The sequence below is a fragment of the Salvelinus namaycush genome, chromosome 42 (genome assembly GCF_016432855.1).
Source record: "Salvelinus namaycush isolate Seneca chromosome 42, SaNama_1.0, whole genome shotgun sequence".
In the NCBI taxonomy this organism is placed as follows: domain Eukaryota; kingdom Metazoa; phylum Chordata; class Actinopteri; order Salmoniformes; family Salmonidae; genus Salvelinus; species Salvelinus namaycush.
The window spans coordinates 19,083,728-19,096,730 of record NC_052348.1 but is presented as its reverse complement, the minus strand read 5'-3'; the positions used below and the strand labels follow the sequence as shown (position 1 = coordinate 19,096,730).

The 13,003-nt window shown below is 46.6% G+C and overlaps 1 protein-coding gene across 2 annotated transcripts in view; it reads left to right on the top strand.

The window, feature by feature from the left end:
• Positions 1-13,003, top strand: part of LOC120034667 (cohesin subunit SA-2-like) — a 42,211-nt gene that overhangs the window by 9,749 nt on the left and 19,459 nt on the right. Inside the window, exons 7-17 of one of the 2 annotated variants that reach the window (XM_038981263.1) lie at positions 37-188; positions 2,869-2,942; positions 3,076-3,199; positions 3,366-3,464; positions 3,724-3,803; positions 5,433-5,540; positions 7,806-7,917; positions 8,076-8,193; positions 8,272-8,375; positions 8,660-8,752; positions 8,840-8,929. In XM_038981263.1, coding sequence (XP_038837191.1) covers positions 37-188; positions 2,869-2,942; positions 3,076-3,199; positions 3,366-3,464; positions 3,724-3,803; positions 5,433-5,540; positions 7,806-7,917; positions 8,076-8,193; positions 8,272-8,375; positions 8,660-8,752; positions 8,840-8,929 — 1,154 coding nt within the window. The remainder of the gene's footprint in view (positions 1-36; positions 189-2,868; positions 2,943-3,075; positions 3,200-3,365; positions 3,465-3,723; positions 3,804-5,432; positions 5,541-7,805; positions 7,918-8,075; positions 8,194-8,271; positions 8,376-8,659; positions 8,753-8,839; positions 8,930-13,003) is intronic. The other variant, XM_038981264.1, reaches the window with a different exon arrangement.

The following is a 13,003-nucleotide window of genomic DNA, read 5'->3' as shown; positions in this document are numbered from 1 at the left end:
GATTAACTGTCTGTGTGTGTGTGTATGTGTGTATAGCCATGAAACTGATGACAGCCCTGGTGAATGTAGCTCTGAACCTGAGCATCAACATGGACAACACACAGCGGCAGTACGAGACAGAGAGAAACAAGAATGTCGCCAAGAGAGCCAACGACCGGCTGGAGCTACTGCTGCAGAAACGCAAAGAGGTGAGAGGGATGAGGTCAGAGTTAGGCTCCTCCTGGGTTGGTGTTGGGGAACTGGCTAAGGCTTCTTGGGCCTTTGGTTTAAGGTTAGTTTGGCTCACGTTTTCCTTAGGGTTATCTGCTCTCGCTGCTTCTCAGAATGTGCTTTCTAAAACATCCTCTCTGCACAGACAAGTTACCCAGGTGCAGGAGCTTCCTGAGAGTTGTTTTCCAATCAGATGATGTATTACATTTAGAGATGAGGATGCTTGAAGACATGCTGTAGGAGCGTAACCAGTCAGTTAGCCTGTAGTCAGACAGGGAGAGTTAAAGGGTTCTACTAGGCCCTGTGGTTGAGCTGGCATCAATGGCTGTGTCCTAGTTTATATAACACTGTGTCCCACTGGGCTTCCATCTGCACGATAATTCTACTACGACCACACCAGAACATGAAACAATGCTCTCTCCTACTAATACAACCCCACCAGAACAACATGAAACACTGTTGTCTCCTCCTACTAATACAACCCCACCAGAACAACATGAAACACTGTTGTCTCCTATTACTAATACAACCCCACCAGAACAACATGAAACACTGTTGTCTCCTACTACTAATACAACCCCACCAGAACAACATGAAACACTGTTGTCTCCTCCTACTAATACCACCCCACCAGAACAACATGAAACACTGTTGTCTCCTACTACTAATACAACCCCACCAGAACAACATGAAACACTGTTGTCTCCTCCTACTAATACAACCCCACCAGAACAACATGAAACACTGTTGTCTCCTACTACTAATACCACCCCACCAGAACAACATGAAACACTGTTGTCTCCTACTACTAATACCACCCCACCAGAACAACATGAAACACTGTTGTCTCCTACTACTAATACCACCCCACCAGAACAACATGAAACACTGTTGTCTCCTACTAATACAACCCCACCAGAACAACATGAAACACTGTTGTCTCCTACTACTAATACAACCCCACCAGAACAACATGAAACACTGTTGTCTCCTACTACTAATACAACCCCACCAGAACAACATGAAACACTGTTGTCTCCTACTACTAATACAACCCCACCAGATCAACATGAAACACTGTTGTCTCCTACTACTAATACAACCCCACCAGAACAACATGAAACACTGTTGTCTCCTACTACTAATACAACCCCACCAGAACAACATGAAACACTGTTGTCTCCTCCTACTAATACAACCCCACCAGAACAACATGAAACACTTGTCTCCTACTACTAATACCACCCCACCAGAACAACATGAAACACTGTTGTCTCCTACTACTAATACAACCCCACCAGAACAACATGAAACACTGTTGTCTCCTCCTACTAATACAACCCCACCAGAACAACATGAAACACTGTTGTCTCCTACTAATACAACCCCACCAGAACAACATGAAACACTGTTGTCTCCTACTACTAATACAACCCCACCAGAACAACATGAAACACTGTTGTCTCCTACTACTAATACAACCCCACCAGAACAACATGAAACACTTGTCTCCTACTACTAATACAACCCCACCAGAACAACATGAAACACTGTTGTCTCCTACTACTAATACAACCCCACCAGAACAACATGAAACACTGTTGTCTCCTACTACTAATACAACCCCACCAGAACAACATGAAACACTGCTGTCTCCTACTACTAATACAACCCCACCAGAACAACATGAAACACTGCTGTCTCCTACTACTAATACCACCCCACCAGAACAACATGAAACACTGTTGTCTCCTACTACTAATACCACCCCACCAGAACAACATGAAACACTTGTCTCCTACTACTAATACAACCCCACCAGAACAACATGAAACACTGTTGTCTCCTACTACTAATACCACCCCACCAGAACAACATGAAACACTGTTGTCTCCTACTACTAATACAACCCCACCAGAACAACATGAAACACTGTTGTCTCCTATTACTAATACAACCCCACCAGAACAACATGAAACACTGTTGTCTCCTACTACTAATACCACCCCACCAGAACAACATGAAACACTGTTGTCTCCTCCTACTAATACAACCCCACCAGAACAACATGAAACACTGTTGTCTCCTACTAATACAACCCCACCAGAACAACATGAAACACTGTTGTCTCCTACTACTAATACAACCCCACCAGAACAACATGAAACACTGTTGTCTCCTACTACTAATACAACCCCACCAGAACAACATGAAACACTGCTGTCTCCTACTACTAATACAACCCCACCAGAACAACATGAAACACTGTTGTCTCCTACTACTAATACAACCCCACCAGAACAACATGAAACACTGTTGTCTCCTACTACTAATACAACCCCACCAGAACAACATGAAACACTTGTCTCCTACTACTAATACAACCCCACCAGAACAACATGAAACACTGTTGTCTCCTACTACTAATACAACCCCACCAGAACAACATGAAACACTGTTGTCTCCTACTAATACAACCCCACCAGAACAACATGAAACACTGTGTAATTATACACCTCTGTGCCTTCATAACTATACTAGCTATCTCTCTGTAATGTTTGGTTATCTTGATTTTCTTGGTGTAAGTTCAGCCTGATGAACCCTGATCAAAATGTTATATCAAAATGTTATCTTACTGATTTCTTGTTCTAATTTCAGCTTCAAGAAAACCAGGACGAAATTGAAAACATGATGAATGCTATATTCAAGGGTGTGTTTGTACACCGATATCGGTACGTGGCCTGTCCATTGTTCCCATCATAGTAATGATCATAAATAGGATGGATTTCATTTGAGATATATTATCCCACTGTATAGAGGGTATGATGATGATGATGATGATGAAGGTTGTGTGTTGTGTTACAGTGATGCCATAGCAGAGATCAGAGCTATCACTATAGAGGAGATAGGAATGTGGATGAAGCTGTACAGTGACGCCTTCCTCAACGACAGCTACCTGAAATACGTAGGCTGGACCATGCACGACAAGGTGAGGGAGAGTGTGTGTGTCCGCGTGCTTGTTAGCAAGGTGTTGTGTTTGAGTTAGGTGTGTGTGCAATTCTAACGAGTTTGTATGTGTGTGTTAGAAGCGTGTGTAATTCCAACGTGTGTGTGTGTGTGTGTGTGTGTGTGTGTGTGTGTGTGTGTGTGTGTAGCAAGGCGAGGTGCGTCTGAAATGTTTGACAGCGCTGCAGGGTCTCTACTACAACAGAGAACTGAACACCAGACTGGAGCTGTTCACCAGCCGCTTCAAGGTCAGAGCGCCACCTGGTGGACACATCAATACACTACAACTAGTTACCTCAAGGCTCAATTTTCATAACAAATGCCATTTAGCAGACTATTTTATCCAAAACGACTTACAGTAGTACGTTCATGAGTTTTCATATGGGTGGGCCCAGCGGTGTTGAGTAGAGGTATTTCCTGGCTGAACTACTACTATGCCCTGTTGATTTTGAGTAGAAGTATTTCAGCTAAATCTGAATCTTTGTCATTAATTTCCTCTCTTCACAGGACCGCATTGTCTCCATGACTCTGGACAAGGAGTATGACGTTGCAGTACAAGCAATTAAACTGCTCACTCTGGTACTACAGTAAGTTGCTACAGTTCAGCTGTCGGTGTTTCATTTGTGTTTCATCTATACTGTGTCTATTACAGTAGTACAGATGAGGTACTGAGCCCGGGGGATTGTATGTGTATTACAGTAGTACAGATGAGGTATTGAGCCCGGGGGATTGTATGGTATGTGTATTACAGTAGTACAGATGAGGTATTGAGCCCGGGGGATTGTATGGTGTGTGTGTATTACAGTAGTACAGATGAGGTATTGAGCCCGGGGGATTGTATGGTATGTGTAGTACAGATGAGGTATTGAGCCCGGGGGATTGTATGGTATGTGTAGTACAGATGAGGTATTGAGCCCGGGGGATTGTATGGTATGTGTAGTACAGATGAGGTACTGAGCCCGGGGGATTGTATGTGTATTACAGTAGTACAGATGAGCTATTGAGCCCGGGGGATTGTATGTGTATTACAGTAGTACAGATGAGGTACTGAGCCCGGGGGATTGTATGGTATGTGTATTACAGTAGTACAGATGAGGTACTGAGCCCGGGGGATTGTATGGTGTGTGTATTACAGTAGTACAGATGAGGTATTGAGCCCGGGGGATTGTATGTGTATTACAGTAATACAGATGAGGTATTGAGCCCGGGGGATTGTATGGTATGTGTATTACAGTAGTACAGATGAGGTACTGAGCCCGGGGGATTGTATGTGTATTACAGTAGTACAGATGAGGTATTGAGCCCGGGGGATTGTATGGTATGTGTATTACAGTAGTACAGATGAGGTATTGAGCCCGGGGGATTGTATGGTGTGTGTGTATTACAGTAGTACAGATGAGGTATTGAGCCCGGGGGATTGTATGGTATGTGTAGTACAGATGAGGTATTGAGCCCGGGGGATTGTATGGTATGTGTAGTACAGATGAGGTATTGAGCCCGGGGGATTGTATGGTATGTGTAGTACAGATGAGGTACTGAGCCCGGGGGATTGTATGTGTATTACAGTAGTACAGATGAGCTATTGAGCCCGGGGGATTGTATGTGTATTACAGTAGTACAGATGAGGTACTGAGCCCGGGGGATTGTATGGTATGTGTATTACAGTAGTACAGATGAGGTACTGAGCCCGGGGGATTGTATGGTGTGTGTATTACAGTAGTACAGATGAGGTATTGAGCCCGGGGGATTGTATGTGTATTACAGTAGTACAGATGAGGTATTGAGCCCGGGGGATTGTATGGTATGTGTATTACAGTAGTACAGATGAGGTACTGAGCCCGGGGGATTGTATGGTATGTGTATTACAGTAGTACAGATGAGGTATTGAGCCCGGGGGATTGTATGGTGTGTGTATTACAGTAGTACAGATGAGGTATTGAGCCCGGGGGATTGTATGTGTATTACAGTAGTACAGATGAGGTATTGAGCCCGGGGGATTGTATGGTGTGTGTATTACAGTAGTACAGATGAGGTATTGAGCCCGGGGGATTGTATGGTGTGTGTATTACAGTAGTACAGATGAGGTATTGAGCCCGGGGGATTGTATGGTGTGTGTGTGTTACAGTAGTACAGATGAGCTATTGAGCCCGGGGGATTGTATGGTATGTGTAGTACAGATGAGGTACTGAGCCCGGGGGATTGTATGTGTATTACAGTAGTACAGATGAGGTACTGAGCCCGGAGGACTGTGAGAGCGTCTATCACCTGGTCTACTCCGCCCACCGACCGGTCGCCATAGCAGCCGGGGAGTTCCTCTTCAAGAAGTAGGATTTGTTTTATTTAATTTTTTATTTAATCTGTTGTCACACATTCTTCTATCATGTATTTATTTTCTCTTAAGTCCTATCAATCAATCAAAATACTCTTGAAAACAGTTCAAGAGATTGTCCTGCAAAATGTAAAATGTGATGCTAAAACCCCATGTCTGGTTTCTTCCCTGGAACAGCAAGAGATAGAGGGAGCAGAGCTGAAGAGAGGAAGGTGGATGGATTAGAGAAAGAGAGGGGCAGGCAGGAGGAGAAAGGGGGTGTGAGGAGAAGGAGAGAGTAGGAACTTGAGGTTGGTAGATCTGGGATATGGTTTTCTGGCGTGGACACATTCCTTGTCTGTTTTATTTAGGCTGGGTTAGTGCCTATAGGTGAGGTTTATATACACTATATGACCAAAAGTATGTGGACACCTGCTCCTCAAACATCTCATTCCAAAATCAGGGGCATTAATATGAAGTTGGTCCCCCCCTTTGCTGCTATAACAGCCTCCACTCTTCTGGGAAGGTTTTCCACTAGATGTTGGAACATTGCTGCGGGGACTTGCTTCCATTCAGCCACAAGAGCATTAGTGAGGTCGTTCCAATTCATCCCAAAAGTATTCGATGGGGTTGAGGTCAGGGGGCTCTGTAGGCCAGTCAAGTTCTTCCACACAGATCTCGATAAACCAGAGTGGACCTCGCTTTGTGCACGGGGGCATTGTCATGCTGAAACAGGAAAGGGCCTTTCCCAAATTGTTGCCACAAAGTTGGAAGCACAGAATCGTCTAGAATGTCATTGTATGCTGCAGTGTTAAGAATTCCTTTCACTGGAGCTAAGGGGCCTAGTCTGAACCCTAAGGGGCCCAGCCCCAGACCATTATTCCTCCACCAAACGTTACAATTGGCGCTATGCATTGGGGCAGGTAACGTTCTCATGGCATCCGCCGAAACCCAGATTAGTTTGTCGGACTGCCAGATGGTGAAGCGTGATTCATCGCTCCAGAGAACGCGTTTCCACTGCTCCAGTGTCCAATGGTGGCGAGCTTTACATCACTCCAGCGGACGCCTTGGTATTTTATTAGGATCCCCATTAGCTGTTGAGAAGCAGCAGCTACTCTTCCTGGGGTCCACATGAAACATGACATAATACAGAACATTAATAGACAAGGACAAAACTACGTCAATTACATTTTTTTTAAAGGCCTACATGTCAATACACAAACTATCTCGGTCAAATAGGGGAGAGGCGTTGTGCCGTGAGGTGTTGCTTTATCTGTTTTTTGAAACTGGGTTTGCTGTTCGATTGCGCAATACGAGATGGCTCTATATAATACTGTACGTGTTGTTGAATTTGATCTGGATTTGGGGACTGAAAAGACCCCTGGTGGCATGTCTGGTGGAGTAAGTGTGTGTGTCAGAGCTGTGTGTAAGTTGACTATGCAAACAATGGGTTTTTCCACACATTGTTTCTTATAAAAAGAAGTGATGCAGTCAGTCTCTCCTCAACTCTTAGCCAAGAGAGACTGGCATGCATAGTATTTATATCAGCCCTCTGATTACAATGAAGAGCAAGACGTGCCGCTCTGTTCTGGGCCAGCTGCAGCTTAACTAGGTCTTTCCTTGCAGCACTCGACCACATGACTGGACCATAATCAAGATAAGGCAAAACTAGAGCCTGCAGAGCGTCTCTTTATTACGGACAGACCTCTCCCCATCTTTACAACCATCCATATGCTTGGCGTTGCTCATGGTGATCTTAGGCTTGTGTGTGGCTGCTCGGCCATGGAAACCCATTTCATGAATCTCTCGATGAACAGTTCTTGTGCTGAAGTTGCTTTCAGAGGCCGTTTGGAACTCAGTAGTGAGTGTTTCAAACAAGGACAGATTTTTACGCACTTCAGTACTCAGCAGTCCCGTTCTGTGAGCTTGTGTGGCCTACCACTTCGCTGCTGAACCGTTGTTGCTCCTAAAAGTTCCCACTTCACAATAACAGCACTTACAGTTGACCGGGGCAGCTCTAGCAGGGGTAGAAATTTAATTACCTGACTTGTTGACGGTGCCACATTGAAGGTCACTGAGCTCTTCAGTAAGGCCATTCTACTGCTAATGTTTGTCTATGGAGATTGCATGGCAGTGTGCTCGATTTTTATACACCTGTCAGTAACGGGTGTGGCTGAAATAGCCAAATCCACTAATTTGAAGGGGTGTCCACATACTTTTGTTTATTTAGGGTAATTTGATATAGTTTTCTAAATCTAATACTCGTGACTCTGCTCTCCAGACTGTTCAGTACGCGGGAGCCGGAAGAGGAGGGCGCCCCCAAGAGGAGAGGGAGACAAAGCCCCAACGCCAACCTCATCAAAACTACTGTTTTCTTCTTCCTGGAGAGCGAGGTACACACACACACACACACACACACACACACACACACACACACACACACACACACGGTCTCTGACTCTGTCTCTACCTCCATGAACATGCTGCATACTTACAAGACTCACTGGGAGAAATACCCTGCCCCTGCTTATCTCTCCCGTGTGTATTCCAGCTTCATGAGCATGCTGCGTACCTGGTGGACTCTCTGTGGGAGAGTGGAGCAGACCTACTGAAGGACTGGGAATGTATGACCAGCCTGCTACTGGACGACCCTGTGCCAGGGGAGGAAGGTATGACCTCTGACCTCTATACTTGACCTTTGACCCATAACCTCTATACCTTGTCTCTAATATATCTGGTGTGTGTAGCCCTGACAGACAGACAGGAGACGGCTCTCATAGAGATAATGCTGTGTACGGTGCGCCAGGCTGCAGAGTGCCACCCGCCCGTAGGCCGCGGAACTGGGAAGAGGGTAAGACACTAGACTGGTCAGAAAAGGGAACTCTCTCTGTCTCTCAAGTCAATGGGCTTCATTGGCATGGGAAATGTATGTTTATATTGCCAAAGCAAGCGAAATAGATAATAAACAATAAAAAATTAACAGTAAACATCACACTCACGAGTTTCGAAAGAATAAAGACATTTCAAATGTCATGGCTATGTAAAGTTATATTACTATGTGCAAATAGTTTAATTACAAAAGGGAAAATAAATAAACATGGGTTGTATTTACAATGGGGTTTGTTCTCCCGCCAGGTGATGACAGCAAAGGAGAAGAAGACCCAGCTAGATGACAGGACCAGAATGACAGAGCTGTTTGCTGTGACGTTACCCCCTCTGCTGGCCAAGGTAGGACACTGCACCTTCATCCTCTAATAAACGTGTGTCCCCTGCATGCAGTACTGTGTGTGAGTGTGCTGCCTCTCTTTGTTTCAGTACTCCATAGATACAGAGAAGGTGACCAACCTGCTGCAGCTCCCTCAGTTCTTTGACCTGGATATCTACACCACAGGACGACTAGAGAAGGTCTAACCCCCGACCCTACACTGTAGTCTAATTCAAACTCTAACCCCCGACCCTACGCTGTAGTCTAATTCAAACCCCCGACCCTACGCTGTAGTCTAATTCAAACCCCCGACCCTACGCTGTAGTCTAATTCAAACTCCCGACCCTACGCTGTAGTCTAATTCAAACTCTAACCCCCGACCCTACGCTGTAGTCTAATTCAAACACTAACCCCCGACCCTACGCTGTAGTCTAATTCAAACACTAACCCCGACCCTACGCTGTAGTCTAATTCAAACTCACGACCCTACGCTGTAGTCTAATTCAAACACTAACCCCCGACCCCACGCTGGAGTCTAATTCAAACACTAACCCCCGGCCCTACGCTGGAGTCTAATTCAAACTCTAACCCCCGACCCTACGCTGTAGTCTAATTCAAACTCTAACCCCCGACCCTACGCTGTAGTCTAATTCAAACACTAACGCCCGACCCTACGCTGTAGTCTAATTCAAACTCCCGACCCTACGCTGTAGTCTAATTCAAACCCCCGACCCTACGCTGTAGTCTAATTAAAACACTAACGCCCGACCCTACGCTGTAGTCTAATTCAAACTCCCGACCCTACGCTGTAGTCTAATTCAAACGCCCGACCCTACGCTGTAGTCTAATTCAAACTCCCGACCCTACGCTGTAGTCTAATTCAAACTCTAACCCCCGACCCTACGCTGTAGTCTAATTCAAACACTAACCCCCGACCCTACGCTGTAGTCTAATTCAAACTCCCGACCCTACGCTGTAGTCTAATTCAAACACTAACGCCCGACCCTACGCTGTAGTCTAATTCAAACACTAACGCCCGACCCTACACTGTAGTCTAATTCAAACCCCCGACCCTACGCTGTAGTCTAATTCAAACCCCCGACCCTACGCTGTAGTCTAATTCAAACTCCCGACCCTACGCTGTAGTCTAATTCAAACTCCCGACCCTACGCTGTAGTCTAATTCAAACTCCCGACCCTACGCTGTAGTCTAATTCAAACTCCCGACCCTACGCTGTAGTCTAATTCAAACTCCCGACCCTACGCTGTAGTCTAATTCAAACCCCCGACCCTACGCTGTAGTCTAATTCAAACTCTAACCCCCGACCCTACGCTGTAGTCTAATTCAAACTAACGCCCGACCCTACGCTGTAGTCTAATTCAAACTCTAACCCCCGACCCTACGCTGTAGTCTAATTCAAACTCTAACCCCCGACCCCACGCTGTAGTCTAATTCAAACACTAACCCCCGACCCTACGCTGTAGTCTAATTCAAACACTAACCCTCGACCCTACGCTGTAGTCTAATTCAAACACTAACCCCCGACCCTACGCTGTAGTCTAATTCAAACACTAACCCTCGACCCTACGCTGTAGTCTAATTCAAACACTAACCCTCGACCCTACGCTGGAGTCTAATTCAAACTCCCGACCCTACGCTGGAGTCTAATTCAAACTCCCGACCCTACGCTGTAGTCTAATTCAAACACTAACCCCCGACCCTACGCTGGAGTCTAATTCAAACTCCCGACCCTACGCTGTAGTCTAATTCAAACACTAACCCCGACCCTACGCTGTAGTCTAATTCAAACACTAACCCACGACCCTACGCTGGAGTCTAATTCAAACTCCCGACCCTACGCTGGAGTCTAATTCAAACTCCCGACCCTACGCTGTAGTCTAATTCAAACACTAACCCCCGACCCTACGCTGGAGTCTAATTCAAACACTAACCCCCGACCCTACGCTGGAGTCTAATTCAAACACTAACCCCCGACCCTACGCTGGAGTCTAATTCAAACTCTAACCCCCGACCCTACGCTGGAGTCTAATTCAAACCCCCGACCCTACGCTGGAGTCTAATTCAAACACTAACCCCCGACCCTACGCTGTAGTCTAATTCAAACTCTAACCCCCGACCCTACGCTGGAGTCTAATTCAAACCCCCGACCCTACGCTGGAGTCTAATTCAAACCCCCGACCCTACGCTGGAGTCTAATTCAAACCCCCGACCCTACGCTGGAGTCTAATTCAAACCCCCGACCCTACGCTGGAGTCTAATTCAAACCCCCGACCCTACGCTGGAGTCTAATTCAAACACTAACCCTCGACCCTACGCTGTAGTCTAATTCAAACACTAACCCTCGACCCTACGCTGGAGTCTAATTCAAACACTAACCCCCGACCCTACGCTGGAGTCTAATTCAAACACTAACCCCCGACCCTACGCTGTAGTCTAATTCAAACTCTAACCCCCGACCCTACGCTGGAGTCTAATTCAAACTCTAACCCCCGACCCTACGCTGGAGTCTAATTCAAACACTAACCCCCGACCCTACGCTGGAGTCTAATTCAAACACTAACCCCCGACCCTACGCTGGAGTCTAATTCAAACACTAACCCCCGACCCTACACTGGAGTCTAATTCAAACTAACGCCCGACCCTACGCTGGAGTCTAATTCAAACCCCCGACCCTACGCTGGAGTCTAATTCAAACCCCCGACCCTACGCTGGAGTCTAATTCAAACACTAACCCTCGACCCTACGCTGTAGTCTAATTCAAACACTAACCCTCGACCCTACGCTGGAGTCTAATTCAAACTCCCGACCCTACGCTGGAGTCTAATTCAAACACTAACCCCCGACCCTACGCTGTAGTCTAATTCAAACTCTAACCCCCGACCCTACGCTGGAGTCTAATTCAAACTCTAACCCCCGACCCTACGCTGGAGTCTAATTCAAACACTAACCCCCGACCCTACGCTGGAGTCTAATTCAAACACTAACCCCCGACCCTACGCTGGAGTCTAATTCAAACACTAACCCCCGACCCTACACTGGAGTCTAATTCAAACTAACGCCCGACCCTACGCTGGAGTCTAATTCAAACTCTAACCCCCGACCCTACGCTGTAGTCTAATTCAAACTCTAACCCCCGACCCTACGCTGTAGTCTAATTCAAACTCTAACCCCCGACCCTACGCTGTAGTCTAATTCAAACTCTAACCCCCGACCCTACGCTGGAGTCTAATTCAAACTCTAACCCCCGACCCTACGCTGGAGTCTAATTCAAACTAACGCCCGACCCTACGCTGGAGTCTAATTCAAACTCTAACCCCCGACCCTACGCTGTAGTCTAATTCAAACTCTAACCCCCGACCCTACGCTGTAGTCTAATTCAAACTCTAACCCCCGACCCTACGCTGGAGTCTAATTCAAACTCTAACCCCCGACCCTACGCTGGAGTCTAATTCAAACACTACCCCCCGACCCTACGCTGTAGTCTAATTCAAACACTAACCCTCGACCCTACGCTGGAGTCTAATTCAAACACTAACCCCCGACCCTACGCTGTAGTCGAATTCAAACCCCCGACCCTACGCTGTAGTCTAATTCAAACCCCCGACCCTACGCTGGAGTCTAATTCAAACACTAACCCCCGACCCTACGCTGGAGTCTAATTCAAACTCTAACCCCCGACCCTACGCTGTAGTCGAATTCAAACCCCCGACCCTACGCTGTAGTCGAATTCAAACCCCCGACCCTACGCTGTAGTCGAATTCAAACCCCCGACCCTACGCTGTAGTCTAATTCAAACCCCCGACCCTACGCTGGAGTCTAATTCAAACCCCCGACCCTACGCTGTAGTCGAATTCAAACCCCCGACCCTACGCTGGAGTCTAATTCAAACACTAACCCTTGACCCTACGCTGGAGTCTAATTCAAACTCTAACCCCCGACCCTACGCTGGAGTCTAATTCAAACACTAACCCTCGACCCTACGCTGGAGTCTAATTCAAACACTAACCCCCGACCCTACGCTGTAGTCTAATTCAAACTAACGCCCGACCCTACGCTGGAGTCTAATTCAAACTCTAACCCCCGACCCTACGCTGTAGTCTAATTCAAACTCTAACCCCCGACCCTACGCTGTAGTCTAATTCAAACACTAACCCTCGACCCTACGCTGGAGTCTAATTCAAACACTAACCCTCGACCCTACGCTGTAGTCTAATTCAAACTCTAACCCCCGACCCTACGCTGTAGTCTAATTC